General features: G+C 43.5%; 1 protein-coding gene across 2 annotated transcripts; it reads right to left on the bottom strand.

Moving 5' to 3' along the window:
* Positions 1-5: 5 nt before the first annotated feature.
* lhfpl5a (LHFPL tetraspan subfamily member 5a) lies at positions 6-9,961 on the bottom strand. 2 transcript variants are annotated; one of them, XM_055867968.1, is made up of 4 exons: positions 9,682-9,961; positions 8,639-8,912; positions 6,588-6,836; positions 6-241 (listed from the first exon to the last, which is right to left on the bottom strand). In XM_055867968.1, the coding sequence occupies exons 1-4, from the start codon at positions 9,808-9,810 to the stop codon at positions 231-233; spliced, it is 663 nt and encodes a 220-aa protein (XP_055723943.1). In that variant the 5' UTR covers positions 9,811-9,961; the 3' UTR covers positions 6-230. The 2 variants fall into 2 exon arrangements, with proteins under 2 accessions (XP_055723943.1, XP_055723942.1); XM_055867967.1 differs by having other exon boundaries at positions 6-6,836.
* Positions 9,962-20,734: the final 10,773 nt, after the last annotated feature.

Below are 20,734 nucleotides of genomic sequence, written 5' to 3'. Positions count from 1 at the left end.
GTGCGGTATATTCTATATTCCAGTAAAGCACGGTCAGGATATATTAATATGGAACATTTATTATCACTTATCAGTGTTCTACCAGGTGCATGTGTTATTGTAAAGTGATGCACTAAAGTGGAGTTGATATTGCCTTTTAACTAGCTGGGCTTTTTTTCCACACCACCACCTCACAGGTCCTTCTGTCATGTTGTATGTAGTACGTCTGTCTTCTGTGGTTGATAATGAGCTCAGGCTTCCTCTGAAACAGAGAGAGAAAGAGGTAAGACTCTTGTTGTACTATGGGAGCATTCTTTTCCGACAGATGGCGTCACTCCTACTTATCCAAACTAAATGCATGCTCTTCAACCGGTCGCTGCCCGCACCCGCCCGCCCGTCTAGCATCACTACTCTGGACGGTTCTGACTTAGAATATGTGGACAACTCCAAATACCTAGGTGTCTGGTCCAACTGTAAACTCTCCTTCCAGACTCACATTAAGAATCTCCAATCAAAAATCTAGAATCGGCTTCCTATTTCGCAACAAAGCCTCATTCACTCATGCCACCAAACATACCCTCGTAAAACTGACTATCCTACCGATCCTTGACTTCGGCAATGTCATTTACAAAATAGCCTCCAACATTCTACTCAGCAAATTAGATGCAGTCTATCACAGTGCCATCTTTTTTGTCACCAAAGCCCCATATACTACCCACCACTGCAACCTGTATGCTCTCATTGGCTGGCCCTCGCTTCATTTGTTGCCAAACCCACTGGCTCCAGGTCATCTATAAGTCTTTGCTAGGCAAAGCCCCGCGTTATCTCAGCTCACAGTTCACCACCCGTAGCACGTGCTCCAGCAGGTATATTTCACTGGTCATCCCCAAAGCCAACACCTCCTTTGGCTGTATTTCCTTCCAGTTCTCTGAGTTTGATGGCCTGCTGGAGGTCATTTTGCAGGGCTCTGGCAGTGCTCCTCCTTCCACAAAGGCGGAGGTAGCGGTCCTGCTGCTGGGTTGTTGCCCTCCTACGGCCTCCTGCACGTCTCCTGATGTACTGGCCTGTCTCCTGGTAGCGCCTCCATGCTCTGGACACTACGCTGACAGACACAGCAAACCTTCTTGCCACAGCTCGCATTGATGTGCCTTCCTGGATGAGCTGCACTACCTGAGCCACTTGTGTGGGTTGTAGACTCCGTCTCATGCTACCACTAGAGTGAAAGCACCGCCAGCATTCAAAAGTGACCAAAACATCAGCCAGGAAGCATAGGAACTGAGAAGTGGTCTGTGGTCACCACCTGCAGAACCACTCCTTTATTGGGGGTGTCTTGCTAATTGCCTATAATTTCCACCTTTTATCTATTCCATTTGCACAACAGCATGTGAAATGTATTGTCAATCAGTGTTGCTTCCTAAGTGGACAGTTTGATTTCACAGAAGTGTGATTGACTTTGTTACATTGTGTTTAAGTGTTCCCTTTATGTTTTTGAGCAGTGTATTTCAAATTGGCCTAGTTTCGGTGGCTACTAGCTATGTCTTAAGCAGCTGTAACATCTCACTGCCTTCAATATTATGGGATGAAGATGTAACATTCTGGCCAATTTTATTACAATATTTGTGAGGAAGAACAGGGCTACCCGGCTGGCAATGAGCACACTGCAGGCAGGCTGCCCTCCAAAGTGATGGTACACTGCAGACAGAGCATACTTTCCATCCGATCTGGCAACTGCCTCTACAAGTAGGCCGTAGGATTTTGCTTTATCTTGACTCCAGTGAAGTGACGTGATACACAGTTTATTAGGTACACCCATCTAGTACCAGGTACTACCCCCATTGCCTCCAGAACAGCCTTAATTATTTGGGACATTCTACAAGTTATCGGAAACGTTCCACAAGGATGTTGAATCCTGGCTTAGGAAGGTCACCAAAAATCCAGAAATGTCCATCCCTAACCATAACATTTTCCGACAAGATAGAACTGCCAAAGGGGGCGGAGTTGCAATTTACTGCAGAGATAGCCTGCAGAGTTCTGTCATACTATCCAGGTCTGTGCCCAAACAATTCGAGCTTCTACTTCTAAAAACCCACCTTTCCAGAAACAAGTCTCTCACCGTTGCCGCTTGTTATAGACCCCCTTCAGCCCCCAGCTGTGCCCTGGACATCATATGTGAATTGATCGCCCCACATCTATCTTCAGAGTTCTTTTAGGTGACAAACTGGGACATGCTTAACACCCCGGCCGTCCTACATTCTAAGCTAGATGCCCTCAGTCTTACAAAAATGATCGAGCAACCTAACAGGTACAACCCTAAATCCGTAACCATGGGCACCCTCATAGATATCATCCTGACCAACTTGCTCTCTAAATACACCTCTGCTGTCTTCAACCAGGATCTCAGCGATCACTGCCTCATTGTCGGCATGCGTAATGGGTCTGCGGTCAAACGACCACCCCTCATCACTGTCAAACGCTCCCTAAAACACTTCAGCGAGCAGGCCTTTCTAATCGACCAGGCCTGGGTATCCTGAAAGGTTGTTGACCTCATCCCGTCAGTAGAGGATGCCTGGTTGCTCCACAAAAATGCTTTCCTCTCCATCTTAAATAAGCATGCCCCATTCAAAAAATGTAGAACTAAGAACAGATATAGCCCTTGGTTCACCCCAGACTTGACTGCCCTTGACCAGCACATAAACATCCTGTGGCGTTCTGCATTAGCATTGAATAGCCCCCGTGACATGCAACTTTTCAGGGAAGTCAGGAACCAATATACTCAGTCAGATTGAAAAAGCTAGCCTTAGCTTTCCTAACAGAAATGTGCTTCCTGTAGCACTAATTCCAAAACGTTTTGGGACACTGTAAAGTCCATGGAGAATAAGAGCACCTCCTCCCAGCTGAGGATAGGAAACGCTGTCACCACCGATAAATCTACGATAATCGATCATTTCAATAAGCATTTTTCCATGGCTGGCCATGCTTTCCACCTGGCTACCCGTACCCCGGCCAACATCTCAGCACCCTCTCTAGCAACTTGCTGTTAGCTTGTACAATTCTCTCCAATCTCATTCGTCCTCTCCTATCAACAAGCTTTTTTCACCCACAGGACTGCTGCCGACTGGGTGTTTTCTTGTTTGTCGCACCAAGACACTGTCTTGCGTGAAAATCTGTGAGGGCAGCCATTTCTGAGATACTGGATCCGGCACGCCTGGCACCAACAATGATACAATGCTCAAAGTCGCTTAGGTCACTCATTTTGCCCATTCTAACATTCAATCGAACAGTAACTGAATGCCTTGATGCCAGTCTGCCTGCTTTATATAGCAATTCACGGCTACGTGACTCACTGTCTGTAGGAGAGATCCATTCGTGAACCAGGTGGTGTACCTAATAAACTGGCCGGTGAGTGTATATCCCTAGTTATATTATATTATATAGTTATATCCCTAGTGTATATCCATGAATGACTTTCAACTCCAAATGCAGGTGTAAAACAGTTTATTTCTGTAACCGATCTTGCGCTTTGAAAATGCGTCTCCGTTTATCAGGGTTGGGTAGGTTACTTTGTAAATGTCAGTAGTTAGTTACTGTGCAAAATGTGTAGACTTCCCAAATCAAATTTTATTGGTCCCATACACGTGTTCAGCAGATATTGCAGGTGTAGCAAAATACTTGTGTTTATATCTCCGACAGTGCAGTAATATCTAACAATTTCACAACATGTACCCAATACACACATCTAAGTAAAGGAATGGAATTAAGAATATATAAATATATGGACGAGCAATGTCACAGCAGCATAGACTAAGATACAGTAGAATAGAATACAGTATATACATATGAGATGAGTAATGCCAGATATTTAAACATTATTAAAGTGACTAGTGTGCCATTTATTAAAGTGGCCAGTGATTTGAAGTCTATGTATGTAGGCAGCAGCCTCTAATGTGCTAGTGATGGCTGTTTAGCAGTCTGATGGCCTTGAGATAGAAGCTGCTTTTCAGTCTCTCTGTCCCAGCTTTGATGCACCTGTACTGACCTCACCTTCTGGATGGTAGTGGGATGAACAGGCAGTGGCTTGGTTGGTTGTTGTCCTTGATGATCTTTTTGGCCTTCGGGTGACATCGGGTGCTGTCGGTGTCCTGGAGGGTAGGTAGTTTGCCCCCGGTGATGCATTGTGCAGACCACACCACCCTCTGGAGAGCCCTGCGGTTGTGGGCGGTGCACTTGCCGTACCAGGTGGTGATACAGCCCGACAGGAAGCTCTCAATTGTGCATCCGTAAAAGTTTGTGACGGTTTTAAGTGTCAAGCCAAATTTCGTCAGCCTCCTGAGGTTGAAGAGGCGCTGTTGCGCTTTCTTCACGACAGTGTCTGTGTGGGTAGACCATTTCAGTTTGTCAGGGATGTGTACGTCGAGGAACTTAAAGCTTTCCACCTTCTCCACTGCGGTCCCGTGGAGTGGGGGGTGCTCCCTCTGCTGTTTCCTGAAGTCTACGATCCTCTCTTTTGCTGACTTGTGGGAATTTACCTGTAAACAACGGTTGTGAACAGTTTGAGGTTGCATGCGTTGCAACCTTTTGCCACCTAGGAAATTTGTGTGACCGGTCCTTCTCAAATAGTACACCATAGACATAATTTACACACACACAGAGAAGTCAGCTCAGACAGATCCAGCTCAGAGCCATCAGCAGCATATTTGAATTTAGAATGGAAAATAATGTTTATTCAGCTAATGTTTAGTGCATCAAATTGTAATCCAACCGAATCGTTTCCAAATTTTGCGAGGATTACTGCATCGCCAAAGAGGGAGGTAAAAATAAGCTCACTAAACTTCCAATCGGTCAAAACCATTTGATTTCGAGACGGGTGAAATCCATTGGCTATGTCATATCTCATTTGTAAATTATAAATATTCATACATTTCTAGCGCAAACAGTTAATCTGCAAAAATGGTAAATTAATTAGTGGGTGAGAACCAAAGTGTACGCTACCTCCAAAGCTACACTACCTTCCCCTTAATCTGATGTGGGGTGGGGTGGCAGATACCTAGTCTCCCTTATGGCTCAGATCAGGTCCCTACACAGTAGACATACATTATTTGCACACACACACCTTAAAGTACATCATTTACGCACACCCACCCTACAGTACATCATTTACACAAACACACACACCTTACAGTACATCATTTATACGCACACACACACACACAGTCAACTCAGACAGATCCAGCTCATGATATCCATCAGCACCAGATTTTAATTTGGAATGGAAAATAAATGTGTTTAAACAACAAATGTTAGTGCATCGAACCGAATCGCACCAACTCATTTCAAACTAAAACGTATCGTATCGGAGCCCATGTATCTAGATACGTATCGAATCGTCTTGAAAGGCAAAAAATGCACATCCCTAGGAGTGGTACATGTGGTTGTTACAGTTGTTAATGCATACTGGTATAAGGGGTTATTTAAGTCACACTGAGACCAATGTCTCTTTCACATATTAGCCCTGTATACACATCAACATTCACATCAGTACACAAAAAGAAAAACACATAGAAAACAACACATTCTTCAGTCAAAAGGTCCTCTATCAGCCTTCTGAATTTCCCCAGAGGCACCAATTCATCCATTTTTAGACAGCTTTGGAGATCATTCCACAAGTAAGGTGCAAAAAAACTAAAAGCCGATATACCTAACTCAGTAGAGATGGAAGGGATGTCGACTGAATAATTCGTTTTTGGCTATTTAATGAAAGGTATTACCTATTCCTATAAAAGATACCCAGATATTTCGAAGTAAAGTATTACAAAATGGTGACATTTTTTTATGTACTTATTATATTGCGCTGAAGAAAGGACGTGACTAAGAGTTTCATAATATTCCTTAGAGAGGAAAGAGGAAAGTTGTGGTTAAGTGGGTTGGGATGTTTGAAACTTCCTAATGAGATCTTAAAGGGCAGCGATGAACCATAACAGTAATTGCTGTATTACATCGTGGCTAAACACTGTGTTGGTTACACTAGACTTCCTCTGCGTTTCTAAACAGTACATGCAAGACCTGTAAAGTGGTGTCACAACACCACTTATTGAAGATCTACACAAGTTCTCTGCTCTCCCAATGAATTCCTCTCACTAACTGAAGAATAGTGTTTATATGTGTGTGTTTATAGTGTTTCGAGAGGTTGCCTAAATGTATTTTTAATAATGGTGCGTTTTGAAATGGTCTCAGTTTCTCATTATGCCCTCTGTGAAATGATATAAACTCTCTGGGTGATCTGATTCCAGCACTAATGATTTGGATGAGGACAAGGACAACAGTCAGAGACTAATGTTTGAGGAACATTCTTTGGAGGAACGCCTTGTCTTGGAGGGAACAGTCTGCTCACACACATCAACACCACTGCTAGAAATTATGTTATAGACTTCCTCTTTTGTCTCTCTCTTTTGTCTCTCTCTCCACCACTGTTTTGATTTCCAGTTTTTTTTAATAGGACGTCTGGAGATGGACGAGTTGAGGTAACATTTTATAATTCTATAATTCAACTTTTCCATGTACCTCCATCCCACTCCCCTACCTCTCACCCCTTTCCTCTTCTCCCTCAATACCTTTGTCTTTTTCTTTCCCGTCCACCTGAAAGTTGTCAGGCAGTAGTTGGTCCTGTCTGTTTCCCAGGGAGAAAGCTAAGAAGGAGAGGATGAGGGAGTCCATGATGCTGATGATAGCCAGGATGTAGGCCCAGCGCACCGTGCAGTTACCCAGGGTGTACTTATCTGTTCTCTGTCCACACATCCTCTTCACCTCCTCACTGTCCCAGCCGTCAGGGTAGATCATACAGCCTATCACCATGCAAGTGGCTAGGAAAGAGAGAAAGTGATGGACCAGTTAAAAAGCTAATTGTAGTACAGGTGACTCTGGAGGGAGCGGGAGCAAGACAGATGGACAGACCAACAATCAGTTAGGTAGATGAACAGAGACAGATGGACAAGACCAAGACCCACACAGCAATGAAAGTTACGGCAGTAGTTGCTTGGCAACTCCAGTCTTGAGTTAGATAAACTTCATCCATAATTCACCCCTAAACTCAGTCATCTCATCTCTCCTCGGCACACTAAGCTACATGTGATGGGATCACATTACCTGTCCTGAAACATTACACACTCACTTTCTAACCTGGCACATACAAACTCACTTTCTATTCTCTGAGCATATACTTTCTCCCTTTTAAATTCAGACTCAGCTTTATATTTGGCAACAGTTTGCCTTGCTCTCTTAAAACTTGCTCATGGTCCTGGAGAGTTTATGGGTATGTTTTGTTCTAGCCCAGCATTAACTTATTTAATTAGTTGAATCAATGTGCCAGTGTTGGGCTAGAACAAAAGCCTGCACCACATAGCTTTCCAGGACCAAATTTGGTGACCACTCTGGATTTCCTCTTTCCTCTTCCTCTTAGGTAGCTGTCCTTGGTGCTGAAATACTCAGTTGAACTAATTTTGTTCATTTCCCGGGAGGTGTTCACTCAGTGATGTTGCAGCCTGCTTTTCAGAAGTAGATAAAAGACAGTTTTCACCACAAGCACAAATAGACTGACTGCGTTGCCATGGAGAAAAGCCTCAGTGTCGCATTACTCACAGGCGCAGGTGTGGGATTGGTGGAGGAGGAAGAAGAAAAGGAAGAGAAGGACTACTACTACTGTAAGTGGAACAATACCACTAATCAGACTCTCAATACTTAGCCTACAAACAAGTAAACAGCACAGAACACACACTATCCTAATCATACACAGTAACAAATTGCTGGAAATGTACAGCAATTTTTAAAAATCTACTGTATTTCTATATTACAGTACTGTAAAGAGCAACACATTAAGGGGGATCAATAGCATTCTTCTACACTGCTGTAAAATTACAGCAATTGCTGTATTTTTACAATATAATATTACAGTAAAGTACTATATAAGCTGTTTTGCTGTACATTTACAGTGGTATACTGTGAATAATGGTGTGTTGTGGGAAAATGTTGTGGACGGCGAAATAATCTCTGGCTCATTAACATTGAGGCGTGCCTTGTGAGAGGCTATATTTGTTGCAACCATTAATGAAAATGCTGTACCCCACAGACCATACCCTATTTTAAACCTTTTCTCTAAACCTTTTCCCATAAATTTACACCAATCCCATGTAATTACAGTAAAATATTACAATTACAGTAGCAAGAGCGTCTGCTAATTTACCAAAATGTAAAAATGCAAAGCACACTGCTGGGTATTATAATGATCTCCGCCCTCAAACGTCTTCAATTGTAGGCTAGTGAAAAACAGAATAGATATTAAAATACCTTGATCAAATACATGTAACAGACCCTGCCCATCGTTGGCACTAGATGCCTGCACTGTAAATCAAACTGTTTATTAACCCCTGTGCTTCCAGTAATGCCCTATACATTCTAGAAATACCGCATGTTGCTATAGTCAGGTGTTCCAGTAATATGCTGTAAATTTGCGTTTCAGTAAAGGTCCTATAAAGCTACAGTAATTTACTGGCTTTTGTGCTGCCAGTAATGTATTGTAAATGTACAGTAACCTACTGACTACTGTGCTGCCAGTAATTTACTGTACAAATGAAAGGAAATGTTTTAGTGTATGGCTTCTTCTACTCACAGGAGGCCAACTGCATCCATGCGCAGATCTTGTAGACGCTGCCGGCATTACAGAAGAAGAAGAGGCTGAAGCAAACAATGCTGCCCACAACCAGCAGCATGGAGATGCCAACGAAGAACATGGCTGTCTTGAAGGCCCCGGACGGGATGGAGCCGAAGTCCAGCGCGCTCCCTTTGCAGATGAGCTCGCCGGTGAGCGCGTTCCCGATACAGTAGTGGAACAGGCCAAAGTAGCCCGCCTGCGGCGTGTTGACGCTGTCACCGATCCAGTAGGGCTGGACAAGAGGGACATCAAGAACAAGAAATATGCACACAAGGGTTTTGGTTACTTACAGCATCATCGGGGGCTGTGTACAAAATCATTTTAAAAAGAAGAACACCAGAGGATGACACAGGGAAATGTTAAAAACACTTTATGGTGGCCTCCCAAGTGGTGCAGCGGTCTAAGGCACTGCATCGCAGTGCTAGAGGCATCACTACAGATCTGGGTTCGAGACCGGGCTGTGTCACAGCCCGCCGTGACCGGGAGACAAATGAGGCGGCGCACAATTGGATCAGCGTCGTCTGGGTTAGGGGAGAGTTTGGCCTGGCCGGGATGTTCTTGTCCCATCGCGCTCTAGCGACTCCTGTGGCGGACCGGCCGCATGCACGCTGACAAGGTCGCCAGTTGGACGGTGTTTCCTCTGACACATTGGTGCTGCTGGCTTCTGGGTTAAGCAAGCAGTGTGTCAAGAAGCAGCGCGGCTTGTCAGGGTCGTGTTTCGGAGGACGCATGGCTCACACCCGAGTCCGTACGGGAGTTGCAGCGATGGGACAAGACTGTAACTACCAATTGGATATCACGAAAAACTAACCTTAACCCTCATTCTAAACCTACACCTAATCTTAGCAAGCAGTTGCTTAACAGATTTTGTTGATAGACACATACAGATGGTTATGCTATCCAAATAAAGTGTGACCACACTTCTTTCCAATGTGGTCCTCGGGATATAACACACAGCAATGTTAATCTAGAAATAGTTAAAGAAATAACTGTCTACTGACCTGTATGAACACCACCATCACCAAGATGGCGAAGCAGATGGTAAAGATGGTCCACAGGACACCCACGGCGCGTGCGTTACGCACGTAGTTGGTGTGGTAGATCTTAGCCGCTTCCTGCGCGGGGAGCATGGCGACAGTTGGAGAAACTATTTCTAGATGATAACTTTTTCGATGGTTTCCAAGTCAAGAGAGGGAAAAAAAAGGGGGGAAAAAGTTCCGTTCCTTCTTTCTACACTCACTCTGCCTCGTCTGTCCTGATGAACACTGCTGCTCGGAAATTCAAAACCATGGACAGCTCCCGGTGCTGAAGGCGTCACTTACTGACATACAGTATCTCTCACACACACACACACACACACACACACACACACACACACACACTGAATGCATCAACCAACACGGACCCCACACGGAACAGATAGATGAGTGGACACTTGTGCTGGCCACCCAGTCAGAATACCACCTGTTGAAGTAGTTGGTTCATAAATGAGGCATGCAGTGCAAGGGAAGCCTAGTGGGTGATTCCCCGTGTTTCTCAGGATTCCAATGAATGATTAATTGATGGTGGGAAACAGATCCTTGGAAGAACGAGGAAAGTTCTAGACTATTTTAATTTATTGATGGACGGATAAACGGGCTCTTACGTGGATAGTGAGAGTAATTTGGGGAGGAAGACACTGAGATTGTTTGTCTACAGAGGAAAGGCAACGTAGGCTATAGGCTAAGCAGCCATACTCAGGCATCTGAAAACAGTGGTGTCGCAGCAGAGTTTTCAACACTTCGTCAGTGTGTTTTATAGCCTCTATGAAGGCCTGCTCACTGGGCATATAATGGTCAATGTATTGTGACGTGGAAAATACATTTGATTTTCAAAAATGTCAACCACAGGATTATGTCACCATGATAACCACATTTCAACATAGACAAACCTTGTGTAAAATATGTTGAATTTTGAACATTTAAAACAAAGTCAGATCTTCAACGTTATATCCACTATCAACATTTGAAGGACAGATATCTTCTGCTTAGTTCCATCTGTGCCGCTGACTTAGGCTGGCTTTAATTCCAGTTTGTCAATAAATTCATAATTTATACTATGCAAGCAGAAGATAAATCTCCTTCAAATGTTGATATTTGGTTGCGTTCAATATTACTTTTGCAATACAGTCAATAGCCTAAAGTTAAGTCTATTTTACAAGCGAATGTAGCCTAACAGGGTAATGTCTTTTCATGATAATGGCACCAGAGGAGATCCTAACCAATCTCCTAACCAATTGGGATATTTTGTGTTTTTTCGCGTCATTTGTAAATTATTTTGTACATCATGTTTCTGCCATCATCTGCCATGCCCGAAAAGAGCTTCTAGATATCAACACGGCGATTTACTCACCTCGTACTGGACCAAGATTTTTTCTTGAACGAGTCGGACGTGAAGGATTTACACATTTAACATGGTTGCGTATGTTAAATGTGCAAACTGAGGGAAAAACCTCCAGATCACCTTTACTCCACACACAGAGACGCGTACAAAGCTCTCCCCCGCCCTCCATTTGGCAAATCTGACGATAATTCTATCCTCCTGATTCCTGCTTGCAAGCAAAAACTAAAGCAGGAAGCACCAGTGACTCGGTCAATAAAGAAGTGGTCAGATGACGCAGATGCTGAGCTACAGAACTGTTTTGCTAGCACAGACTGGAATATGTTCCGGTATTCTTCCGATGGCATTGAGGAGTACACCACAACAGTGCATTGATGACGCCATCCCACAGTTTGACTGTACGTACATACACCAACCAGAAGCCATGGATTACAGGCAACATTCGCACTGAGCTAAAGTGCGAGCTGCCACTTTCAAGGAGCGGGACTCTAACCCGGAAGCTTATAAGAAATCCCGCTATATCCTCAGACGAACCATCAAACATGCAAAGCATCAATACAGGACTAAGATTGAATTGTACTACACCGGCTCCGACGCTCGTTCGGATGTGGCAGGGCTTGCAAACTATTAGACTACAAAGGGAAGCACAGCCGCGAGCTTCCCAGTGACACGAGCCGAACAGATAAGCTAAATTACTTCTATGCTCGCTTCGAGGCAAGCAACTTTGAAGCATGCATGAAAGCATCAGCTGTTCTGGACGACTGTGTGATCATGCTCTCCGTAGCAGATGTAAGACCTTTAAACAGGTCAATATTCATAAGGCCGCAGGGCCAGACGGATTACCAGGACGTGTACTCCGAGCATGCGCTGACCAACTGGCAACTGTCTTCACTGACATTTTCAACTTGTCCCTGACTGAGTCTGTAATACCAACATGTTTCAAGCAGACCACCATAGTCCCTGTGCCCAAGAACACTAAGCTAACCTGCCTGAATGACTACTGACCCGTAGCAGTCACGTCCATAGCCATGAAATGCTTTGAAAGGCTGGTCATGGCTCACATCAACACCAATCTCTATTGCACTCCACACTGCCCTTTCCCACCTGGACAAAAGGAACACCTATGTGAGAATGCTATTCATTGACTACAGCTCAGCGTTCAACACCATAGTGCCCTCAAAGCTCATCACTAAGCTAAGGACTCTGGTACTCAACACCTGCCTCGTCAACTGGATCCTGGACTTCCTGATGGGCCGCCCCCAGGTGGTAAGGGTAGGTAACAACCCATCTGCCACGCTGATCCTCAACACGTGGAACCGTCAGGGGTGCGTGCTTAGTCCCCTCCTGTACTCTCCTGCTCACTCATGACTGAATTGCCAGGCACGACTCCAACACAATCCTTAAGTTTGCAGACGACACAACAGTGGTAGGCCTGATCACCGACAACGATGAGACACCCTATAGGGAGAAGGTCAGAGACCTGGCCGTGTGGTGCCAGGATAACAACCTCTCCCTCAACATGAGCAAGAAAAAGATGATTTTGGACTACAGGAAAAGGAGGACCGAGCACGCCCCCATTCTCATCGACAGGGCTGTAGTGGAGCAGGTTGAGAGCTTCAAGTTCTTTGGTGTCCACATCATCAACAAACTATCATGGTCCAAGCACAGCAAGACAGTCGTGAAGAGGGCACGACAAAGCCTATTCCCCCTCTGGAGACTGAAAAGATTTGGCATGGGTCCTCAGATCCTCAAAAGGTTCTACAGCTGCACCATCGAGAGCATCCTGACTGGTTGCATCATTGCTTGGTATGGCAACTGCTCGATCTCCGATCGCAAGGCACTACAGAGGGTAGTGCACACGGCCCAGTACATCACTGGTGCCAAGTTTCCTGCCATCCAGGACCTCTATACCAAGCTGTGTCAGAGGAAGGCCCTAAAAATTGTCAAAGAATCCAGCCACCCTAGTCATAGACTGTTCTCTCTGCTACCGCACGGCAAGCAGTACCGGGAGCACCAAGTCTAGGTCCAAAAGGCTTAATAGCTTTCACTCCCAAGCCATAAGACTCCTGAACAGCTAATCAAATCGCTACCCAGGCATTGCACCCCCCCCTTTTACGCTGCTGCTACTCTCTGTATATTATCTATGCATAGTCACAAACTCCACCTACATGTACATATTACCTTGACTAACCTGTGACCCCGCAAACTAACTCTTTACCAGTAGGAAAGTGATATCTATTGACAATGTAAGATATTGAAATATGTCTTATGTACCATGTGAAAAACGCATCGTATGAAATAAAACAAACCATATAACCTATAGCATCCGTACCTTGTTCCAGCATTCAGGACCTCGGTCACTCAAGATGACCTCAGGAGAACCGTGGGTGCTGAAGATAGTCCACTATTGCCTTGGAGGTGGCCTCGCTAGTCTCGTCCTCGATGGGTATCATACAAAACTAAAATCTATTTTTGGTTCCAAGCACCCTTTTTAATGGGTTACAGAAGGGGAATTTAGAGTTAAGCACATATTCTTCCTTTACTGACCTTTGCCTTCACCCACTTGGTAAAGTGATCGGTCGCCGGCAAACACCAGCTGTTGCCAATCCTGGATTTAGTGAAGGGTTCCGATGAGGTCCAACTCCTAACATTTAAAGTGTTAGAGAGAAGATACCTTTATTCTTACCCGTATCATACAGTCTGCAGATTTTCTTATTTGTAAGGACACACACACACACACACACACACACACACACACACACACACACACACACACACACACACAATAATATTGAACTCTGCTGTGGTCAAATAAAGAAACCATTACTAAACAACTTATCAGGGCAAAATTTGAATTGGGACACTTACCGATCATGTGCTTTGATGGGCTTCAACTCCGGCGCCACAGTCTTCACCCTCTCAAACTTCTGGCAGGCTAGACAGGGTACTGACCTTAAAGAGAAAAGTGACATATTGAAACATTGTGTGCTCTCTGATATGACATTAATTGAAATCATAATCATTTCAGAAATAATAGAATGTGATTGGTAAGCACAAGGTTATTTCACTTGCCCAGCTGTCCACTTTGACAATTCCCTGTCAGAAGAAGCGTAGCTTAATTTTGGCATTCATGTGCTTCATTCCGAATTGGCCAGCACGCATCTTGGTCAGCACGGCCTCCTTCCCCTCCTTAGTAAAAATCACCCTCCTGTGTGGCTGGCCATCCTTCCCCCATAGGTAGATATGATTGCTTAACAAGTCGGACGAGAAGAGTTGTTGAAATACTCAAGTCTAAGTATATTTGCACTGCTGTCTTTCTCTGTTTCTCTCTCTCCATCTCTCTCTGGGTCTGTCTTTCACTCTCTTCCCAACTCTCCCACGATTCATCTCTGCCACAAGATGTTTAAACATAGGACGCGGGTGCTCTGGGGAGAAGAGAGGGCAGCTAGTCACGATCATGGCTAAGGGATCCATGTCAAGTTAACATCAAAAGTAGATTTGGTTTGTTGCATTTTAGCTAACCCTAATCCTTTTTCTAACTTTAACCTAATTCTCATAATCTCCTACGTTAATTCTCCTAATCTGTTGCAAAAGTGATCCTAACCTGCGAGGAAAAGTCAAATCTGATCATTTAACAAACGCTAGATCCCTTCCAACTAGTCATGACAGTGCCACAGTAATAAACGTAAAAGTTATTGGAAGGTTACAGTAAGACTATTGAATGCTCTAGAAAAAAAAGGTTATTTGGAATTCTATATAGAACCTTTTGGTTATTTGGACGAGATTAGAGAACCCTAATAAAGGTTCTATATACACTGAGTATATGAAACATTAGGAACACCTTCCTTATATTGAGTTGCACCCCCCTTTTTGCCCTCAGAACAGCCCCAATTCGTCGGGGCATGGACTCAATAAGGTGTAGAAAGCGTTCCACAGGGATGCTGGCACATGTTGACCCCAATGCTTCACACAATTGTGACAAGTTGGCTGGATGTCCTTTGGGTGGGGAACCATTCTTGATACACGCAGGAAACTGTTGATTGTGAAAAACCCAGCAGCGTTGCAGTTCTTGACATAAACCGGTGTGCCTGGCACCTACTACCAGGGGCGCAACTTTCACTGGGGACAGAGGGGGACTTGTCTCCCTCATTCTAAAATTGCATTTTGGTCCCCCCAGTTTTATCATTGGAATGTGATACAAAACGAGGCAACTGTGTGCTTTAAGACCATGCGGGCTCCTCTGAGCGTTCAGGTAGGCTGTTTGGAGTGTTTATCCGATTTTTTTTTAAACATTTTTTTAATAGAATTATTGAAAGCATGAGTTTGTATCAGCCTGTAAGGCTTTCATCAGATTCACTGCTCTTACACTGCCATAGAAGTGCAGTGTGCACAGATCACCCAGATCCTCAATGCAGGGACTGACATTCGCTGTGAGTGGTTCACCTGACCAAAACAAAAAGGGAAATTATGCGAGAGGTAGATACATAGATCAAGTCTGTGTGGAAGGGCATGATCATTTTGCAATCTATCCGGTGAGTAGCTAAGTTAGATAACGTTGGCTAGTTATCTTGCTACAGAAACAACGAGCTAGCTAGCTAACGTAACAAGTAGCCTAAAGATAACTTTCATGTTTCACTTACCTTTCCAACAACGACGTGAACTTCATTATACACTCACCGGACAGTTTATTAGGTATACGTTCACAAAAATGTATCCCTCCTACAGACAGTGAGTCACGTGGCCATGGCATGCTATATACAGCAGGCATTGAGGCATTCAGTTACTGTTTGATTGAATGTTAGAATGGGAAAAAAACGAGTGACCTAAGAACTTTTAGCGTTGTATGATTGTCGGTGCCAGGCACGCCGGATCAAGTATCTCAGAAAAGGCTGTCACACACACTACAGTGTCTAGGATGTCCAGAGAATGGTTAATACAAACAAAAAACATCCGGTCAAGCGGCAGTGCTGTTGTTGAAAACAGCTTGTTGGTGAGAGAGGTCAAAGGAGAATGGAAAGAATAGTGCAAGCTGACAGGCAGACCACAGACAAATATCGTTGCAGTACAACAGTGGTGTGCAGAATGACATTTCGGAACGCACAATTCGTCAATCCTTGTCATGGATGGGCTATTGCAGCAGACGACCACATCAGGTTCCACTCCTATCAGCTAAAATCAATAAGAAGCAGCTCCAGTGGGAATGCAATCAACAACACTGGACAATTGAGGAGTGGTAAAACATTGCCTGGTCCGACGAATCGCAGTTCCTGTTGTGTCATGCTGATGGCAGAGTCAGGATTCGGCATAACAGCATGAGTCCATGGACCCATCCTGCCTGGTGTCAACGGTAAAGGCTGGTGGCACTGGCGTCCAATTTGTGTGATGCCCTTGCGTCAGCATGGACCAACATCCCTGTGGAACATTTCCGACTTGTAGAATCAATGCCCCTGATAATTCAGGCTGTTCTGAAGGCAAATGGGGGTCCAACTTGGTACTGGATGGGTGTACCTAATAAACTGACCAGGGAGTGTATTTCTTCACTTCAATATCATGGACCCACCCAGATACAAAGTAGTTGTAGGTATCTGGTCTTTGCTGGAGTACCTTGTCTGGTACAGTAAATAATTGCTTATATCCGGAAACTGGAGTCTAGACAAATCTGTTTCGATTGCTTAGTTTGGCCAGGGTGGCAACTCTAGGAAGAGTCTTGGTGGTTCCAAACTCCCAAACTGTGTTCTTGGGGACCTTCAATGCTGCAGAAATTTCTTGGTACCCTTCCCCTGGTCTGTGCCTTGACACAATCCTGCCTCCGCTCTATGGACAATTCCTTCGACCTCATGGCTTGGTTTTTTTCTCTGCACTGTCAACATGCACTGTCAACTGTGGGACCTTATATAGACAGGTGTGTGCCTTTCCAAATCGTGTTCAATCAATTGAATTTACCACAGGTGGACTCCAAGATGAAGAAACAGCTCAAGGATGACGAATGGAAACAGTATGCACCTGAGCTCAACCTGTTTTCGCTTTGCTATTACGGGGTATTGTGTGTAGATTCATGAGGAAAATATTTTATTTAATACATTTTAGAATAAGACTAACGTAACAAAATGTAGAAAAAGTGAAGGGGTCTGAATAGTTTCCAAATGCATTGTAAAATAAACAAAATATTGGACATTGTATTCCCACTTGAATTTTAGTGTGCTTTTAAATGGTTGAAAGAGCAGTGATAGACAATTAAACCAAAAATCTGACATTGTTTTTCCATTTTAATTTGGTTGTGCATTTAGAAGGTTGAACGCATAGTGATAACACATTGGAAATTCAACTAACTTTTGTCTGTCTTTTTGAGTGGGTGGATTTAGGTTGTAATCTCATTGGTCAATATCAGCCAAATATTACCCAATAATCGACATTGAAATTACATGGTGTACCAAATGGGTATCCTGCATGGTAAGTTAAGTTTTGTTATTTTGATTTCTGAGTCAAAACTGTATTTTTCCTTTTTTGTTTTCTGAATTTGAATAACGAAAATCGGAAATCTACTTGTTTACTCATTGTGTCAACATTGGACATGGAATAAAGCAAAATAAATAACGGCCTGTGTACCTTTTGGCCAACGAACCTTTTCACGTGTGAGTTCCAAATATTTATAATGGTCGCCCCACTTGAATTTTAGTGTGATGTCATTGTAACCGATGTGAAATGGCTAGCTAGTTAGCGGTGGTGCGCGCTAATAGCGTTTCAATCTGTGAAGTCACTTGCTCTGAAAACCTGAAGTAGTTGTTCCCCTCACTGTTCCAAAATGTGATTGTTATGCAACAAGACAGTTAACCCGCGCTGCCCTCAAACCAAGGCTTGTCAATTAAAAATGATTTTATACCAAGTTTTATTTTCTAACAACAGTTTGAATTGAGGTGTGTTCCGCCTCCTCATTAATTCACATAAGAAGTTGCATAGCCTTTACTAAGCCAGACAAACGTCTCTCTTCAACGAGAGCCCAAGCACTTCCCCAGTGTTTCGTCAGATCCTGTATGAAGACATTGCGCATCTCTAATCAGAACAGGCCTTGCACAATTTTTTCCCCCCGGCACATTTTTTGGATGGCGCCCGCATTGCTTTCATTGTTGTTTTCCTTACAATTTGGACTTTGGATATGTGTGCGTTCCTATCAAAGTAAGTGGCTTATTTTATGTATATTGTGTTGTTTCTACTGTAGCACACCGTGCGTATTTATGGATCATAATGTATTTACTGTTTTCACATGTTTTCAAGTCCTCGTGACAAATCATGCATTCCGATCCTTGCATATATTGTAATGGACACATATGATGTGTGTAAAATACTTTTTTGGAGGTTGTACTGATTTATGATGAGCTAATGCTAAGCTATTTGCCGGCTATGGGTTGTGCCCTGTTTGTTTTTTGTTTTTTTAATTGAACCTTTATTTGACTAGGAAAGTCAGTTAAGAACAACTTCTTATTTACAATGATGGCCTACCCCGGCCAAACCCAGACGACGCTGGGTCAATTGCGCTCCGCCCTATGGGACTCCCAATCACGGCCGGATGTGAAACAGCCTGGATTCAAACCAGGGACTGTAGTGCCTTAGACCACTGCGCAACTCGGGAGCCCATGATGTTGACATCATACAATGCATTCCGGTTGTCATGTAAGCGTCTGTCAGACCAAATATTTTATAACAAGGGATAGTTCAATCAACAGACTTATAGTGCTTTCAAGACAACTCTGAAAAATACTAGGTCAAATCAGGATGTCAGTGATTTTCAGGTCGGAAAGTCTGAGCTCTAGAAAGAGGCCGTGTTCCCGAGTTGGATGACCGGTCTAAACAATTTTTCTCCGTCAGAGCAAAAAAAAATCTGAGTTCCCAGTTGTCTTGAATGCACTGAAGTCGGAAGTGAGAGATTTCCGAGTTCCCAGTTGTTTTGAATGCAGCATCAGATTGTAAATTTGGCACCTCATGGTCACCAGTTTAGACCCTCCTTTCCAGGGATTTTATTTTTATTTAACGTGTAAACTTCTGTTTCCCACCCATTTATTGATAAATCCCCCATCTACGTGGGAATTCCAAGACTGATGGAAAAGCATTCTAGGTGAAGCTGGTTGAGAGAATGCCAAGAGTATGCAGAGCTGTCATCAAGGCAAAGGGTGGTTTGAGATATTTAATGGAGTGAGTGACAGACAGGATTTGGGTTCTCCATGTTACACAACCAGTCATACCATCAAAGCAACATTTGCATTGCAAATTCAGGGAAATTCATTAATTTGGACACGTGCTCAGTACCTGAAGGGTGAATAGAAAAATCAGACCTCTGAAGGTGGTAGCACATTACTGCCATCTAGTGGATGTTACCTTTTACAACAGGTTATTCTGTAAATACACTACAATTCAGGATTAATGATACTAACTTCAACCCATGTCAGATTTAAGAACATTGGATACCTTATTGTACATACAGTACCAACATATGTAAGCATAGTAATATAGACTTCATCCAAAGTGCTTTGCCTTTTAAAACAGGCCTAAAAACAACCATTTGGCGAGTAGTGAATAGATGTTTAAAGACAGCAATTACATTCACTTTTATTGCATATCAAGAGGAGGAGGGGCGGTACGGGTGAGGGAGTTTCTTCAACCAAACCCATGTACACCAATCTATCCACTCTCTCCCCACACACCCACATCCCTCCATACAAATGCCATATGTCAACTTTCAGTAAAAACAACACTTGAAGTGAATTTAAACATTGAATTAAACCGATTGTCGAGGGAGAGCGAGAGAGAGATTGAGTTAATCCACTTGCTTTGGTCATGTTAACATATGTTTCCCATGACAATAAAGCCCCTTAGAATTGTATTTGAATTGAGAGAGAGAGGTAATCACTGTTGTACATTCCATTTAAAATAGTGTAAAACTGTTCTAGAGGCATAATGTCTCAGCACAGTAGGGTACAGCAGGGTTAGAGAGAGAACCAGATTTACAGCGACGGGGTCAGGATTATTGCTTCTCATCAGGGTGTAGTAGGAGGCGGTAGTGCAAGACTTTGAGAGCATCATGTCCACTTGATAGGGCTGAGTGACTGAACTTTATGAATGGTCCTGTGTGTGTGTGTGTGAGAGAATGTGTTTGTGGGGAGTGAATCAGTAACCAAGTAATATTACAGGTTCCGTATCATTGATCATCAACCCCCCCACAGGGGGTATGTACAGATGTAGGATCTTAATTTGATCATTTTCTCACAGCAGGAAGATAATCCTGCAGCAACAGGAAATATGAATTATTGTGTGGATTGTAATTTATTTATTTTTTTAAGGGTTGTTAAATATTTAGTTAGGGCAAATGAAGTCTGACTTTTCGAAGTGGTAATTACAAACTTTAACAGCATTTTAAATGCTACGTTTGCATTTCCTGAAATTTCCTTCAACAATAGGGTGATCAAATTAAGATCCTACACAGTAGGCCAATTGTCACAGCAATAGTCGTATTCACAACTAAACAGTATAGTTTACGTCTGCCTTGCAGTGAGCAGGAAATTATGTTGGTGAAAAAAACTCATACCAATAAAAAGGCTTATTTTAACTTACTTACTTTCCACATTTTGTTGTGTTAGAGCCTGCATTTAAATGTATTAAATTGAGATTGTGTCACTGGCCTAC

Source organism: Salvelinus fontinalis, chromosome 18 (assembly GCF_029448725.1).
Source record: "Salvelinus fontinalis isolate EN_2023a chromosome 18, ASM2944872v1, whole genome shotgun sequence".
Lineage (NCBI taxonomy): Eukaryota > Metazoa > Chordata > Actinopteri > Salmoniformes > Salmonidae > Salvelinus > Salvelinus fontinalis.
Note: the sequence above shows the minus strand (reverse complement) of the source record. Positions and strands in the feature narration are given on the sequence as shown.

What these genes read in the sequence shown, in the direction of transcription:
- lhfpl5a (XM_055867967.1), bottom strand. Translation starts at nt 9,810, where the DNA reads ATGCTCCCCGCGCAGGAAGCGGCTAAGATCTACCACACCAACTACGTG. An exon ending in TGATGGTGGTGTTCATACAG is followed by an intron (nt 8,913 to 9,681) that starts GTCAGTAGACAG and finishes CCTCTTGTCCAG; the next exon opens with CCCTACTGGATCGGTGACAG. An exon ending in ATGGATGCAGTTGGCCTCCT is followed by an intron (nt 6,837 to 8,638) that starts GTGAGTAGAAGA and finishes TCTCTTTCCTAG; the next exon opens with CCACTTGCATGGTGATAGGC.